Source organism: Ciconia boyciana, chromosome 9, assembly GCF_034638445.1.
Source record: "Ciconia boyciana chromosome 9, ASM3463844v1, whole genome shotgun sequence".
In the NCBI taxonomy this organism is placed as follows: domain Eukaryota; kingdom Metazoa; phylum Chordata; class Aves; order Ciconiiformes; family Ciconiidae; genus Ciconia; species Ciconia boyciana.
Window position 1 is genome coordinate 24,575,128 of NC_132942.1, and position 17,448 is coordinate 24,592,575.

The following is a 17,448-nucleotide window of genomic DNA, read 5'->3' on the forward strand; positions in this document are numbered from 1 at the left end:
AGAAGAGCCTTTGTGGTCCTTCCTGATGCAAAGAAGGCTTCTTGTTTTGGGTGATTTTCAGCAATACATGGACACCTAAAGCTGCCTGTTGCTCTGCAGAAAGGGCAGTTTGCTGCCACGTGGCTAAACTGCCCGAGGCTGCTTTTAAATAGGACTTTTAAAGGTGGTAGTTAGGGCTTAGTACAAAGCTAAAATTGCTGCTGCTTGTCTCGTGCTGGAAGTCACCGTAGCGGAGAGCCCAACACACCTTGGGGGTGCAGCCAGTGAGCTGGGGAGCTCATTGAGGTGGTGAACGCTTGGGTGGAGGGTAGGGATGGTGCTGGGTGCCCTGCAGCACCCAGGGGATGGTTGGCTGAAGGCAGCGTGATGGCTTGTTTTCAGCTCACGTACCAAGCCTGCCTTGGAGTCCTGTTCTCCAGCAGCTTGTCTGGTGGAGTCTGCCTTGCTGCAGCTTTCGGGTCCAGGGTGTCCTCCTGGGGAGGCTCCTCCTGGCCCTCCTCTCCAGCCTGAAGCGAGGAGACTGAGTCCCTTCACTGCTCCCACAGCGTCGTTGGGTGGGTGAGCTGGAGGGGGACGTCAGGAACGCTGCCCCAGCCCTTGTCGCGGTGATCTACAGCTTGTTGGACTGGATGCCTCTGCTTAGACCTTAGCCTCATCGCTTCCCTGGGAGATCAGCTTGCGCTGGTGCTGTGGGCACTTCCAGTACTTGGAAACCGCAGTAAGCAGAAGGAAGCCAAGAGCGCCGAAATGAGACCGATGGAGGACAAGAAAGCAACAGCTTGTGGGACCAATAGCAGAGAGGAGCTATTTACCTCCTGGCCGCTGGCTTGAGCCCATTGAGCAGCACAGCTGCCAGCCCGTATGGGAGCTGCCCTTGTGACTTGGACAACAATGAAAGAACCTGGATATTTCCACCCTTGGCAAGGCTGCTTAAAGGCTAGAGCCTGGCCTAGACCTTAACCTTGTCTGAAAATGGGGTCAGGAAAGCAGCTGGGCCGGGCAGGAGGCCAGGAGGGAGATGACAGCTCAAGCATTGGCAGAGAAAAGGTGACTGCTGAGGAGAGAGATGGCAGAAGCCGTTGAAGAAAGCGGAGAAATGAGAAAATGAGTTGATAAGGGACATGGGGTGAAAAGCATCACTGTGGGTTGAACGCAGTGGGAAAGTAAGTTCTGTTCTCATGATGGAGGATGCTTTCTGAGATGGGGGGTTTGTGCTGGGGGGTGGGTCTCCTGCCCCACCACTCAGTTTGAGCAAAGGATACCAGTATCCAGAGGTGAGAGCCTGGTACAGCCCCCATCATTGCTCAATTCGCCTTAAAAATGTGTTCTCACCCTCACAGGCGGACCATGGAGGCGGTGCCAGGGCAGCGTTCATCCTCCAGAGGAGAATCTGGGGTAGTGGGTTAGATGGAAACGATTGCATCTGACATCTGTCCTGCCGCAGATGCCAAGCGCTGGGAGCCGGCGTGGCAGGCCCAGAGAATCGCGTTAACGCAATGCCATTACCACTGCTCCTGCTTTGCACTGCCTGGGGATTAAGGAGGGCTGGGACGAGCTGCGAGCCCGCTTTGGAGCTAGAGCCGTGGCAGCTCTCGCCATGCTCAGCTGCTGCCCCGGAAAGGCGGCAGCCCACGGGAATCTGGTGCCACTCCATCTCGGAGGCAGAGGAGCATGGTCGGTGGAAGATTTTTAGCCCAATTTCACATGTTCATAAAAATTCTTGCCTTTCAGGATGGTGCCCTGGTTTTGTGCTGAGTAAACTAGCTGCTTTGCCACCGGTAACCCCCCTAAAAGGTTTATCTCAGCAGATGCGGGGAGAGGATAGCTGACGAGGAGCTTTGCCCGGCCACCATCCCTTTTAGCAGGAGCCGAGCCTGGCAGAGCCGCAGAGTGGTGGGACATGGCGTGGCTGAGGTCTGGCTGACTCGAGGTGAGCCCGGCGCTGCCAGCTACCTCCTGAGGTCAGCTTGGGTGGATTTTGACTTGAGCCACCCAGGCTCTGCCCACTCCCGTGCAGGTGCTGCATCACCGGGGAAGTGGTTTTCATGAGCAACTTTGGCACAAACCGGGCTGGAAATGGCTTGTTGCTGTGCTGGCAGCAGTCCAGTGTTCTCCTCTAACGATACCACCCCGTGTCTTCCCTGCCTGCCTTGTGGCAGTGCAGAGCTGGTGGATGTGGCAGTGTCGAGGCCACCTCTGAACCGGCCAGCTTCGCGCGCCGCTTCTCTGCACCATCCTTTCAGATGCTTCCCTCTGAAAACACACAATACCCTGAGGTTTTTTCCCCATCCTGCACAGGCGATGCATATTTCGGCGTGGAGATGTAATCGGGTCAAGGATTCGTGCTCCTCTTCTAGCTTGCTGCACTGCTGCAGCGGGAGCTGGTTTTGCAGGAAAACCAGATATGGGGCTGGTTCAGGCTGGCTTACATTGCCTGGGATGCTGCTCCCTTGGACATCGCCTCTCCCAAACTCGCCGTGCTCTGGATCCCTCCTTCCCCTTGGTTCTGCATGTCTGAGCATTTGGCCCTTGGTGGTTGTTTGCAACATCGAAGTGAAACTTAGTCCAACTCGAAATGCAGTTTGCAGACCCCAGCATCTGTTACATGAGGCAGATCAATCAGTTGGATATCTGCAGGGCTGTGAGGGGCCTCAGCCTCCTCGTCTCGCCCTTACGTTGTGTGTCCTGGGGAAGATCAAATCCTATTAAGCCGCAGCTCTACTTTCAAATTAAACCATGAGAAATCTGCCCCTTAGGATTTCTTATCAAATGAGATGCAGAGCAGCTCTGCGCATGCTAGAAAAATCGGCGAGAGTCTGGTCCAGCCTTGAATAATTCAGTAGCTTGGGTAGAACAGGAGTGAGGTAGCTCTTCAATGCAGCTACCTCTTGGAGGTCTGCTTCAACCATCTCGGCTCCAACTGTCTCGGGTACAACCATCTCTCCTTAGCCTAGTCTCCTGCAACAGGTACTTCCCACATCCTTGCTGTTGAGGAGGTGGGAAGCCATCAGGTAAACTTCAGGATCACACACAGGACAAAAAATGCCATAACATGAGCTCTTCTGCATTGAGGTCTCCTGTCCCAGTGCAGGTCACAACTATTTGGGGAAAAACTGGGAAGTTTTTCACCATAGTAAGAGCTAAGGGTCAGCAGGCTGTCAGTGTTACAAAAAAGGCACTGTCCTGGTGAACTAAGGGAGTTGTTTGCTTTCATCCCTGGTTGATGACCAAGAGTTATCCTCATCTTTTGGGATGTCTTTTGAGAAACAAGATGATGTTCTTAAGGCAGCCTTGTAGCAGAGAGCTGCATCCCAGAAACACTGCCAGCCAGGGCACCATCTGCAGTCCTCAGCACGAGTCTGCTAGGATTAGTGGAAACTAGATATCCTCACCTGGTTGGGTGGCCCCAACTAGTGGAGTTTGAGGACATGTGGGTTGATGTTCTCTGGAGATGTTTGAACTAGTAAAACTTGAATTGGAGTCTGAATGCGTTTTATGGCTCTTTGAACCCCAAACCTGGTGACTGCAGTACGGACCAGTTTATCAACACAGCCATGGTACTGGATTCATCTAGCGTGGTGTCTTGTCATGCATAGGCACCAGCTGTTTTGGGAAAGTGGTAAACCTTGAAGGCTGGAAGATTTCTGTCGTTTCCAAAGCAAGCTTTTGGTGCACTACTGTGTCTCTCATTGTGCTTCCCCATCTCGTAACACCACTCAGAAGCTACCTATGCCACATGGGCAAACCTGGCCATGCCCAGCCATGACCCTGCAGGCTTGCAAGCCTGGAGCTTGCTTCCTGGCTGTCATAACTCTTAAAGACTTGAGCACAGTTCTTGTGTTTGCCATGAGCAGATTTGGATGCGCAGAGTAAGAAATGTGGGTGGCCAGGCTGAGTGGGGCAGGAGCAGGCCAAGGAGACAGTTGAGGTTTCTTAGGGTTTGAGCTGAGATGTTTCATGCAGCCTCTGGTGTGTTGTAGACCTCCCCACTGTGGGAGGAGTGAGTTGGACATTACAGCACTGAACCAGCCTCTGTCTTTTCCATGCAGCTCCGAGAGGATCCAGGTGACCCTGAACCTGGATGGAATAGTTCAGGTGCTGGACTGCCACCTTCATGACACATCCATTGGGATGATGACCAGAATTGCAGTCCTGAAATGGCTCTACCACTTGTACATCAAGACTCCTCGTAAGGTAGGTCAGGGACTCGGCAGGTGAGCCTACTGCTTCCTCTGTGGAACTGAGCTTGTCCGCTCCCAGGGTGCTCCTTGCCTTTAAATTGGCTGTAATTATCTTGGTAGCATTGCAACCAAGTGTCCATAGACCTTTTCTGAGAAGGCTTTGGCTGCTGGATACCCAGTAGCTTAAGGAAGAAGAGCTCTCCAGCTCAGATGGAAAATGCTGGTGAAGCTTTCGGCAGCCTCCCCCACGGCGAGGGGTCCTGTGGCAGGGGGTGACCAGGCCCTGTAGGACTGATGCCATCTGTCTTCCGGTTCTAGATGTTCCGACACACCGACAGCCTCTTCCCCATCTTGCTGCGGACCCTCTCAGACGAGTCGGATGAGGTAAGTGCTGCAGCTGCTGCAGAAGTTCTGAAAGCTTACTGTTTCCACATCTAGCTGGGCTTTGGATTTTTTGGGTTGAACTGAGGGATTTGTAGGTGTCGGTCTCTTCTCCCAAGTAAGAAGCCATAGAACAAGAGGAAATGGCCTCAAGTTGCAACAGGGGAGGTTTAGATTGGATATCAGGAAAAATTTCTTCACCGAAAGAGTTGTCAAGCATTGGAACAGGCTGCCCAGGGAAGTGGTTGAGTCACCATCCCTGGAGGTATTTAAAAGACATGTAGATGTGGTGCTTAGGGACATGGCTTAGTGGTGGACTTGGCAGTGTTAGGTTAACGGTTGCACTTGATGATCTTAAAGGTCTTTTCCAACCTAAACGATTCTATGATTGTATGATTTTGTGAGGCTTGGCCAGTGTTGGCACTGAGGAGTTTAACCCTGTTGGCTAAACTGAAGAAGGCCCAATGCAGAGCCTGCAGGTAGCTGCCCAGCTGAAAGCCCTGCTGTCTCAGTTAGGCTGGCGTGTTTGGGACCTTCTGTCTGTATAAACCTTCTTCTCCATCTCTGAGAGTTGATCCTTCAAAGCCAACTCCTAAAAATCCTTTTTGCCTGCCTGGGAAGACAGCTGGGGCTTCAGGTCCCAGAGCTGATGTCTTTCCCCTGCAGCTGGGTCATGGTCAGATCCTTGGGGAGTGGGAATTTGGGTGCCTTGCAACAGCTCTGTAGGGATGCTGAGGGGGATTGTGTCCAGCCGGCCCTGCAAAATCCACGTCATGAGACGGTTAAGCAGCACCCACCGCTAGCAGGGCAGTGTCAGCATTGCCTGGTGGGGCTGCAGTAGATGCCCAGTGGCATCAGGTTGGCTGGGAACCGCTCAGCTTGGAAGTGAGCAAAGAAAATCAAGCAACGATGAGTGAGCCAGCTTGCTCTGCCTTCACTCTCCTGCCTGCGCCTTGCCCTCCCAGTGCAGTGCTCTTCATCTCCCAGGCTGCTCCCCTCCCAAGGTGCTGCACCATTTTCCCGTTTCCTTGTCTTTTTCTTCACCCCTCTTCTCTGGTTCCAGTGATCTCAATTTTGGTGTCTTTGTCATCTTCTCCCCCTCTCTGTTGCACCCTGGAGCATTTCTAGTGCTTGGGTGGGAGGCTGGCAGCTTTGGCACACAGCTGGCCCAGGCAGTGGTAGTGCTTCTACCATCAGCTGGATATCTCTTGCCCGGAGCTACGAATGATCCTGGCTGGTTTTTTGAGCCAGACCTTCCTCATGGAATAAAAATCACGTGCTATCTGCTTTGCTTTATACGCTCAGGGCATCAAACCCCAACCTCACAATAACTCCCATGTGCGAGAGGGTTGTTAAGAGAGAAGGGAAGGGAATAAGCAAGCGAGGGAATGACTTGCGCTTGCAAAGGCAAGCAACTGCCTGGCCATTTTCCATACCCTGCTGCTTACGATGCGAACCTTTCCAAAAGAGTCCCCAAGCACACATCTGCCTTTGCAACGCTCTAGAAAGCCTGCATCTTGCAGATAGTCTCTCCAGCTTGGCAGCAGATCGCAGTGAGTCATGTTGCAATTACACTGCTTATTAATATTTGAAAAAAGCAGTGAAGAAAGGACCCTGGTGATGCATTTCCTCCATGTGACATAACTGGGAATGGCTCAACAGTAATTTTAAGCTGATTTATTCAATCCTGTCCTCTATTTATTTAAATGTTTGGAGGTTGTTTTTTTTTTTTTTTTAAGGAAATCCATAGACGAGTCAATCCATTAAACACCACTGCTCAGCTGGCTCCCAACCAGATTTGCTGCTCTCTGCAGAGGAAATAGAAATGACCGAAATAGTAGGGGGTTTTTGAGCTGGGCATTTCTGGGAACGTTGAGGACAGATTGAGCTAGCTAACTTGCAGTGTCAATGCCTGTTAGAACAGGGGACACGAGGTGCTCTCTTAGCCATTACTCCCTGCTCGGTACAGTATTTGTGTGCACGTTTGCACACAAATACTAGCATGTTTGTCCTAGAGTAGATCGGGATCCCCAGAAGCTCTTGGCTAACAGGCTGGGGATCGCTGGGTTAGTGTGGGGTCCTGTGTGAGCTTCCCCATCAGTTCTCTGCATCTCTCTCCCCTTTCCAGGTAGCGCTCCATGCATTGTGTGGTGCAGCACAAGGTGTACACACATTTTCAGAGTTTTTTTGCTGTCTTCATCCTGTGATGCTGCCCTCCCAGGGAACCTGGCAGGGCAGCAGTGCCAGTACCATCTTTCTTCCCAGCAAGGCTGAACGTCCTTTTGCAGTGCCTGCAGAGCCCCTGGTCCCCGTGCATGGTTTGGAGGCTAGCTGTCACTCTCCTGATGCACCCTGAAGCTGTCCTGGAGCAGTTGTTTCTCACTAGCTTGTCACCCAAGGAGAATATGGTTTTGGAGGGTCAGTGCTAGTCAGGGCTTTGCGTCAAACTGAAAGACTGTGCTCGGGCACCTTATTTTTAAGGTCTGGTCTTGCTGAACTGCTCAGAGTAGTCTCTCTGTGCACTTGCCATAAATAATCAAGCCCAAAGCAAGGAGAGACTCCTTGCTGGATGGAGCTGGATCCATGCCCTTTAAGTTGTCACGCCTGTTTTTATCCTTCAAGTAGCACAAGGTGTTGCACCACCTCCACCGTGCTGAACAGAGGCCAGTATCTTATGATGCATCTGTGGCGTCCTGAGTCATCTCTGCCTTCTCTCCTGTTCCCCTTCCTACCCAGTTCTCCTGCGCCAGTAAACAAATGGTCAAGAGACCTAGTTAAGATTCACAAAGGCAGCCGGAGAAGTTGGAGCGAAGCTGAAGCAAGCAGTTCCCTTTGATATGTAGACAAGTTGGGATACAAGGATCCCTGGCTGTCAGATGCTGTACTGCTGCACTGCGTCACCTCGTGCAGGTTCCTGTGCTTCCCTGGTAGGGAGATGCTCTGTCCCGCATTTGAGACCTGGTTTTGAAGGCAATCTTTAAAAGCCCTGGTTAAAATTTGATGTGCTTAAAAACTTCCTTACAGCTCCAAGACTTAACAGGATCCTGCTGCGAATGGGTTTTTCTGCACAAGCTGCTCCTTTTGTTGGTGCAAGTCTCGCAGCCCTGACACCTGGTTGAAGAATTGATGTTAGAAAAGGTGAAAAGTCAAAGCCCAAGTGCCCTTTGGGAGCAGTGGGTTGGACCTTTCCACACACAGGTTAAAAGCACTGCTGCTGGAAGGCACTGCTGAAAGGAAGAGCTGCTTTTCAGGTCATCTCCCTCTGCAAGTTCCTGGTGCAAAGGCAGCTTCTGATCTAGCTGTTCAGTTCCCTAGGTCCTTCCCGGCTGGACCCAGGTGCTGAGTTCAGGTGGACACAACAGGCGGTGAGGGCATCTGTGAGAAAACCATGAAGCAGTGACGCTGCTGGATTTCTTTCTTTGCTTTGTTTTCCTTCCTCCAGCTCCAGAATGGAGTTATTTCTTTATGGCTGAATGAACATGTTCCTGTTTCCTTATCTGCTCCTCTCAATCTTGCTGGGGGTTGGAAGTTGTGCTGGGACTTTTGTCTGACTCATGCAGGAATGACGCATGAGATGGAGCTGGTGTCTGATGTGAAGCAGGATAGACTCTAGCTTCCTCTCAACTCTGCTAATGTGGAAACCTACCTGCGTTTATGCAGTGGCCAGGCAAGGCTTTGAATACAGCAAGAAGATCCAAATGGTTTCTTAGCTTGTTGTTTGCAACTGTATCTCCTAGAGCATCGTTAGAAGTCTCCTCCTGGCACTGGACAAGAGTTGGTACCCTTCCCTAGAGAGGGTTAGCTGAGCCTGGGCTACCACTGCCTGTGGAGATAGTGATGGACTTGAATGTCTGCATGACCTTCAAGCCAACTTCTCCATGACAAGATGAAACATTTTGCCCCTCTCTTGGGTTTCCAGTACCGAACTATGAGAGGAGGAACCCCAGGAATGGTGGTATACTGATATTCATCTCTCTGCTTTATTGTTAAGTCCTGCACCCCTCCTGCATGTCCTGCTGCAGTACTGCAGGGTTTTGAAGCCCAGGTCTCTGCCCTGCTCTCTGAGCTGTGCTGTCGTGCTAAATCCTGGCAAACTTCTCCCATCGTGCCCAATTCCCAGTACAATGAAGCTGAACAAAAGGTTGTGCCAAAGCAAATAGCTGTCTTAGTGTGGTTTGGTTTGGAGCTTTGCTCTGTTGGTTTTAGAGCCATTGTGCTCCAGCTCCCAGCCTTTAATTCACCACAGCCGAAATATTGTGACCCCATGCAAAGCAGAGGGTGTAAACTAAAGACTGCAAAGAGGAGAACTCTAATGTACTTATGCCTGGCTTTTATTCTATTTTTTGGTGGTAAAGCTTCTCTGGAGAGGGACTCAAAGCTACAAGGTACCGAAGCAGGGAGGCTACTTGTTTTCAAGAGGGGAGTTACACTGAGGATGAGCTTAGGACTGAAATGGTAGGGTATAGAGCGAGGTATGTAATTTCAGTTGGATGGTGGAAAATGTGGTCAGCCCAGCTTGCCATACGTGGAAGCAGCCCGTAAGCAGAAGTCTTAAAGCAGGGTGGGGTGATACTTTCTCCAAGGACTCGAGGCATTGCAGGGGCACTGGGTTGAAAGATAATCTATGCACTGCATCATGCAGGAATAGGAAGTTTCTTGGGGGGAGCACGATCTGCAGGGAGCTTCTTGGCTCACCACCAGTTCTGGACCATAATTGCATGGCTGCTGTATACATATACAGTTTATACGTATACTGAATGTATACTGCCAGTGGTAAACTGGCAGTCTGGGCTCAAGGCGATTTCCAGAAAGCGCTTGCAGCATTCCCAGGTTAAACCATGTATGAAATCACAGAGCAGACTAAAACCATAGAAAACTTGCCTGCTGTGGAGGTGCAGGCAATCCCTGTCCCGGGGAGCTGGCTCGGGGTGGGTCCAGGGTGGGCTGAAGGTGTAGGATGCAGGATTTGGTGAGCTTGGCTTTGGGTGCCTGGCTCTCTGGGGTGTGGAGGGAGCTACTGGATGGGAGACAGGGTAGCAAATGAAAGCAAACCCTTTGCCTGTCATAAGCGCTGGGACTCTGGGTGCTGAATTTGAAGGGGTTGCAAGGTATTCAGCCTGCTGCAGCGTGGCCTGTGGGGATGCTCTGGGGCAGCTCTGGCTTCCTCCAGCCCCATCCCACTGGCTGGACCTGTCCTGCCTCTTTCCCTTCCCTCTAATGCATGAAGAAATACCTCACTGGCATCCTGCCCTGCAACTGGCATCAGGTGGCGTGCGTGTTAAGCTCCCTGTATGCTAATTAAACACATTTAAAGAGGTGCTCTGAGCTGTGACAGTGCTTGTGCTCCTGCTGCTTGGGGTGCTGCAGGCCTGGCCCTCACATGCCTGCAGCAGGGACAAATGGGGAATTTGCAAATGCAGGAGGGAGGACAGGGAGTTTTGAGGTTGCAGCTTGGTTTCGGGTGGTTATGGCCATATTACCAAGTGACCGCCCACTGCCTGCTGTATTTGCTGATGCTGTGAGCATGTGTTAGCACAACCTGTCAGGGTTTGCCCTGGGGAGGAGAGGAGAAGCCCCCAGCCCTGCTGCCTTCCCTCCGCTCCCCATACCCTCCCGGCCGCAGGCTGAAATCCAGCGGCTGTAAAGGGGAGAAAAAAGGTCTTGGCAAGATCAGAGGATAAAAGTTGCTGTGCCGGGGACCTGAAAAGAGGTCCAGTTAAATTGGTGTGGGAAGATTAATGGTGGTTTTTCTTTTCTTTTTCTGTCTTTAAAGCTGGTGGAGGTGGGGGGGATGCAAGTTTGCTTTTCACACCGTGTGTGTCTGGGCCTCAGCCAGCCTGGCTGCTGGCCACTCTTGGCTCTGGGACTGTCTGCCCATGCTTGCCTCCCCTCCCCTGGCTAAAAGGTTTGGAGGGAGAAAAAAAAATAAAACAAAATAAATGAAGTGCTCTGGGGAAGCCTTCATGCAAGCGGCAGCAGCGAGGGGCTGCACTGGAGTGGTGGAGCAGGAGGAAGCACCCAGCAGCATCTTTGGCTTTCCTGGTCCCCACTGGGTCGCTCCTCCACCCCACTGCCTTGCTGATCCTGGTAGTGCTGTAGGGTTTTTCACAGCCACTCTGATCTTGGTCCCCTTTGAACAAGTGCTTTGCAGCCCTTAACCTTCCTGTTCTCCATCTTGGTGGCATGCTTCAGCTGGATTCCCATCTTTTTGGTGAGGGACAACCACTTGTCCCTAGTGTTGCGTGCCCTGTTTCATTGCGCTGGCACATCTGAGGCCACCCACGAGCACCTCCCTGCTGCATGCAGGCATTTTAATATTTTCACTTTTTTTTTTTTTAATTAACTTTTCCATAAATACCAGCAAGGACAGCATCTTCAGAAGCTCAGTCCCTATCTTTGCCATCGTGTGTACCCCAGGAGCTGCTGCTGCAGCCTGCCCTGGTGTCCTGGTAGTCAGCATGTGCTGCAGGGTGCTAAGTCTCGCTCCCCAGGGGTCTACATCAGATCTGAGGTCACTTCCCCTTCCTCTGCAACAGGCCAGGGCCAGCCCAGCATTTTGGCCAGAGGCAAAGTCCTCCCCAGGAGCATCAAGGTGATGCATTTTACACGGGAGGTGCGTCCATCCACCATGTGCCATTCAGGGGCTGCTTTTCCCCTGCTTTTCCCCTGCACTACTGATGGCAGAGCTGGTCTCAGCTCTGTTCAACAAGAACAAGCGGCAAATTAACCTGACCTAGATCTGGAGAAGCCAGAGAGACTGATAGTTCTGTGTGCCCTCAAAATCCATGCTCTGGAGGCAATACAGGGAGAAATCCTGCCTATTCCCAGGGAGGAGAAATAGCTGCTTATTTGTAAACGCTTATTTATAACTGTCTGACAACCTGCTCCTTGTCCCCTGGCCGTGCAAAGAGCTTGCCCTTCTCTATGCTGCTCTTCGTCCCTGTGCTGGGAAGGGCTTGCGATGTCAGCCGGGTCTCCCCATCCGTCATGATGCTGCTTTCCCTGCTCCTTCCAGTTCACGCTAACCAGCCCGGTGCTCACCCAGAGCAGGGGCACACCACCCTACATCTCATCACTGCTGGGAAGCCTTCACAGAAATCCCTTCCGGGGTGGGAAAACATCCTTGGTGGCTGCTCCTCCGGGCTAGCCGTCAGGATTGCGCCCCTGCCCAGCAGCCAGGAATGGCTCCAGCCCTTGTGCTCCAGCACTGTCAGGTCCGATGGCCACTCCACTCCTGATGGATGGGACCGGCTTGCTCCTGGCGCAGCCGGCCCGTTGCCATGGCAATGGCAGGATATTGCTTTCTTACAGCCTCCTCGCTAGCACAAAGCCAGCCGCCAGCTCCAGCTTTACTTAGCACAGGGATGTGCAGCGCATACCAAGTGCTCCTGTCTTTCCTCGGTCCCCGGCTGGGAACCCACTCCACAGCATGCGGGGAAGAAGCAGCAGGAGCTCCCTGCCTCTTTCCCACGGCTGGAAAACCCTGGGTCTTTGCGGCTGCCTGCTCCTCCTCTTCCTCCAGGTGCTCGTGCACCCATCCCTCCTGCTTCTTATTTCCTCCATGTTTTTCAATTGCAAAATCTGGCCTATGCTGCTTTTTCCACCTCCTGCCTGTGACCTACATGGCTGGCTTGGGGGACACTTCTTAACCTCTCCAAAGCTTGAGTGGTCCAGCCATGCCCTCAGTGGTGCCGATCACTGCTGCCCAGGCAGCCTGGCCGGAGCATCCTGAGCCCAAGCAGCATCTCAGAGATGGGGCTCAGCACATGGCTCTGGAAGGTTGGCTCAAGGATCCGACCTCATGGGATAAGACTGTCCTGGTTTCAGCTGGGATAGAGTTAATTTTCTTCCTAGTAGCTGGTATAGTGCTGTGTTTTGGATTTAGTATGAGAATAATGTTGAGAACACACTGACATTTTAGTTGTTGCTATGTTGTTCACACTAGTCAAGGACTTTTCAGCTTCCCATGCTCTGCCAGCTGCACAAGAAGCTGGGAGGGGGCACAGCCAAGACAGTTGATCCCAACTGGCCAAAGGGCTATTCCATACCATATGATACCATGCTCAGTTGGGGGGAGTTGGCCAGGGGGCAGCGATCGCTGCTCGGGGATGGGATGGGCATCGGTCGGCAGGTGGTGAGCGGGTGCATCACTTGGGGTTTTTTTTTGTTTTTCCCTGGGTTTTGTTCCCCTCTCTCTCGTTATTTTTATATATTTTATATATAGATTATGTTATCTCTCTCATTATTCCTTTTCATTACTATTATTATTATATTATATTATTATTGTTATTATTTATTATTATTATTATATTTCAATTATTAAACTGTTCTTATCTCAGCCCATGAGTTTTCTTACTTGTGTTTTTCTGATTCTCTCCCCCGTCCCACCAGGAGGGGGGAGGGTAAGTGAGCAGCTGCGTGGTGCTTAGTTGCCAACTAGGGTTAAACCATGACAAAGACGTGGCTCTAAATGCTTTGGGAGGCAGCAGGGGTGATTTTTGCCCAGCCCAGGGTCTTGGTCCTGTTTTCTGATGCTTCAGGAGCTGCTGGTGAAGTCTGTGCTGGATGATAGTCCAAGCATTCAGCTGGATGGGTGGGTCTAGGGGGGGATCATGGCAGCAGCAAATGCAGCAGGGTGGCAATCACGGGTGGCTGGTTTGTGCGGTACGTCAGCCATGTGTTGATACGGCCTTGGCATGGTAGGATACATCATCCTGGTTGTGTTGGCACACATGCTGGGTTCGGCAAAATCAGTAGCATGAACAAGAGTCCTGGCTCTCACCTGCCTGCCAGCCCCAGTAGCCAAGCCCTGAGTCTCTTTGCAGTTTTAGCCAAAGTCAATGAGACTTGGAAACCTCTACGGGTGTTATTTCCCCAGCTGTGAGAGCTTAAGACCCAAATTAGTGCCTTCCCCTGCTTGAAGGCTGCAAGTTCAGCTGAGCCATGTGATTAGCCACCAGAGAATCTGCACAGGGCTTCAGGAGACCAGGTGTCGTGAGCTCTGCTCAGGGGTATCCTCTGCTTGAAACGAAACACCATCAACATTGCTTTATCTGAGCCACCAATGCTTGAAAGCCCTGCAAAGCCAGGCAGAGAGGGAGGAACAAGGTCTTTCTTCTGCTGAGGACCATAGCATTGCTTCCCTGGAAGAGGGTGAAGGCTGGCGATGGCAGTGATGTCACATGATGGCAACGAGGTCCCATCCTTGACAGCATCACAGAGGTGCCATATTCTTCAGGGACAGCAGCATCATAGCTCCTCATTGCACAAGTTGTTGTTATCTTATGTTTTTTCATCCCCGGGGGAGCCATGGGCTGGGACTTAATCATGTTTGTAGGCACAAGGTCTTCCCAAGTGTGCTGGAGCCTCGTGGTGCCCGCAGCAGGCTGCTTCCCCACAGCCAGCTCTGTACCAAAGCCTGGACACCTCGCTGCCTGGTCAAAGGCTGGTGGGAGCTTAAAAATCAGCCCTAATTACAAAAAAAAAAAAAAACCAAAACAGCTTAAGAAGTCTGCCACAGAGAAACCCAGGGGCTCATTTTTCTGATTTTCAGGGGTCGTATTTTCAAGTTCTGCATGATGAAAAAAAGATGTAATTGGCTTTTTTTTCAGGGGTAAGGGGTTGTTTTGGTAGCTGAGAAGCTAGAACTCCCATATAACTGCAGCTCCTCAAAAAGATGCCTTGTGAGAACACGTGGAAAGCCTGGGATGCTGTGCTGGTGGGCAACGGGTGGTTGGGGATGTGCTATGCTGGATGCTGATGGGTTAGACGTGGCAATCAGCCCTTTTTGGCAGCCTTTCTGCTCTGCACAGCCCTGCTATGCTCAGAGCATCAGGGGTGGCTGATGAAACATGTAGACCCAAGGACATTTGAATGAAGGGGGACCCAAAATAGCCTGAGACAGGAGAAGGGTTGAGGAAGGAAAAAAAAAGCCACCCTGTAATAACTTCTCCAGAAATGCTATATATAGACTAATTCAGCAACTTCTGGAAGGAGAGAGCTATGAAATCCGAATGGCAGCTCTGCCTCGCTGTCCTGAGCACAGGCAGCCGAGCCTGCTTTCAGATGCTGCCCTGAACAGGGCAAGCTGGGGGCTCAGGGGGGCAGGCAGGCAGACCGATGTTTGCCCCCAAGAGCAACCCCGCGCTCTTGCTGGGGTTGTCCCAAATCTGCGGTTATGAGGGGGAGTCAGGAAGCAAAATCCAGACCTCCCCGAAGTGGGAAGAGGGAGAAGCAAGCCCTGCTCCTGATTGCATAAATTTGGTTTAATTTCACATGCTCCTTTGGGACTCGCAGAGCAGAAACTTTTTTTTCTCCCCTTTTCTCTTTCCTGCCTCATCCCCTCTGTATTCATTTGAAATTTCCACTTTGAACTTCACAGCTAGCCCTCTTTTCCCTACGCCTTCCTTGATGTGCTGGGATTTGGTGTTTGCTTCCCATCTCACCCTCTCCAGCCGTGGGTTTGGAAAGGAAAGCTCACCCTGCCAGCTGCCTCTCCCCTGTGCGTGCTCACCCCGTGCTGTCCCTCTCTCTGCAGGTTATCCTGAAGGACCTGGAAGTGCTGGCCGAGATCGCTTCTTCCCCGGCGGGACAGACAGAGGGTCACGGTCCCTCCGACGGCTCTGATGTGCGACCTGGCCCGGTGGAGCTTCACGTCCCGGCCAGGGCTGGCCAGCTGAGCTCCTCTGGTGAGTGCCACAGCTCCGTGCCTCCCCTCTCCCTGGTCTCACTTGATGCTTGGTGGCACTGGTCAGATTTGCTTGAGCAGAAGGAGAAGCCTCTGTTGCAGTAATGAATCAATGTATCCATCCCCACCTGGCATCGCTTGGGGATCGAGTCTGCCGTGGCACAGACCAGGGCACTGCTTTTATTTCTATTGCTCTTTCGTCTAGCTCCTGTTTCGGGGATTTAGGACTCTGTTTAGCAGCAGGATGCTGCAGAGGCTGGTGTGGAGGGAGGTCATTATTGTGCTATTTTTTACGGGACCTTGCGTGCCAGCCTCTTCTCACCTCGTAAAAGTTCTCAGAGCCTCTAAAAGCAGCTCAGGACAGGATGCTGGCTACAAGCCCAGGTGTCCAAAACATAGATGGATCTGCAGAGGATTCAGTCTGTGCCCTTGTTACCTGTTCAAGGCTGCCCACATTGACTATGAACTGCTACGGAGCTCTGAGTGTCAGGTAGGACTTCAGAAGAGAGATGAAGAGGGACAGTCCTATTTTCTGGGGACTCGGGGGATAGAAAAAAGCCTTTCATTAATCATCCTGGCACATGAGGAAGTTTTTTCCACCTTCCCTTGTCTGTGGCTCATCCTTTGCAATTGTTTGGCTACCCCTTCTCCTCCACTGGTGCTGTTTAAGGGCCTCCCAGTTGTACTCCCCAGGCCAGGTCATCTCGGCCAAAAGCATGTTTCATGGCAGCTTTGGATTGCAACCCGAGCACAGAGCCAAGGCTGCCTCTCCCCGTGCAGGATGCAGCCACGGGGCGTTGCAAAATCACCACCAGAGAGGGAAGCTTTGCTTTCCGCTCCCTGGGCTTTGTTTTCTCTGAAGATCCCAGTTCACTTACCCCTCCTTGGGCTTACAAAAGGTCCACACCAGCAACCAGCTTGGGTTTTAGATTGTTTGGGTGGGGTTTTTTTGCAGATCTACCTGTTTCACGCTGGCAGCCGCCAGGCTCTGCAGTGGAGGGGTGGGGGCTGCAATGCTGGCAACCTCCCCAGGCCCTCTGCAAATCTCATCCATCCTCCCAGTGTCAGAAGTGAGACCGCCTGGGTGGAGTAGCTCCTGTGGCGCTGGCCAAGCAGCTGAGGAGCTGCAGTTCAGCTCACACTGATGGTTTCCTTCCTTGTGGATGATCTAAAAATAGCAGGCTGGATGGCATGGATCCTAACGGCTGCCGTGGCCCCTGTTAGCTATCTGGAAGAGTAACTTGGCTTCGCTTATTCAAGTGTAACGTTTGAAAAGAGTCTGGCTCTCCCCACATTGAGCAGATCTGCTGGAGCCGGAGCTCCCGTTACCCCAGCGTGGAGCAACCTGCCCTCAAGCAGGTCCTACCAGGCTCTGGCTTCCTCACCTACTTTCCTCTTCCTTGTAATGCACCAGAAAATTGTTTCTTTGGAAATTTATTTGGGGATGAGCTTTGCGGGGTCATTGGCTTTCACCCAAAGGCAAATGTTTTGGGGGAGGGGAAAAGGAGATGGTTCGTTGGCCTTGGACATTTAGCGTGGAGGGACGTGGCCCCGGTCCCATCTGGCGCTGACCACCCAGGGCTGAGAGTGGATCGGCTGCTGGGCTCTGACTCCTGGGGGAATGAAGGGTCACAGCTGGGCCAGGACGCTCCTGGATTGCACCTGGAAAAGCGGAGGCTCTTGGAAAAGACTCTTTTTGTTGGAGGGTTGCTTTGGGGGGGGCTTTTTTTTGAGTGAGAGGGTGGCTACTAGAAATCCCTACGTCTGTGTGGTCCCAGGGTAGTGATGTACAGTGAGAGCGAGTGAACCCAAGCTCTGCCCTGCAGGCTGATGCATTTGTGAGTGCAGCCCTTCCCAGGCAAAAATCATGAGGTGCTGGCACCAAAGAGAGGGTGTACCCCTTCTGGGGTCACTGGTTTTGTACTGGGATGTATGGGAGTGTTCCCCAAGCACACCTTCCCAGCTAGCGCACCCTGGCTCGGACAGCACTTTCTAGGTGGTAGGATGCTGTTGCACCATTGGAGGAGAGGCTGCAGGGTACCAGCGCTTCTCCCCAGGGTTGAATCGCTCCATTCCCTTCATCACACTTTAGACTGAGATGCCATTGGAGCTGGCAGTGGGAGGACAGCTGCGCTGGCTGAGCCATCTCAGGTCCGCTCCCCTCCTACCTCTGAGGCCCGTCTGAGCATACAGTTGGTG

The 17,448-nt window shown here is 52.2% G+C and overlaps 1 protein-coding gene across 3 annotated transcripts in view; it reads left to right on the forward strand.

The window, feature by feature from the left end:
* Positions 1-17,448, forward strand: part of VAC14 (VAC14 component of PIKFYVE complex) — a 66,528-nt gene that overhangs the window by 16,979 nt on the left and 32,101 nt on the right. For all 3 annotated transcript variants that reach the window (XM_072872529.1, XM_072872530.1, XM_072872531.1), the window contains 3 exons: positions 4,050-4,194; positions 4,500-4,565; positions 15,100-15,250. In XM_072872529.1, the coding sequence (XP_072728630.1) occupies positions 4,050-4,194; positions 4,500-4,565; positions 15,100-15,250 (362 nt within the window). The remainder of the gene's footprint in view (positions 1-4,049; positions 4,195-4,499; positions 4,566-15,099; positions 15,251-17,448) is intronic.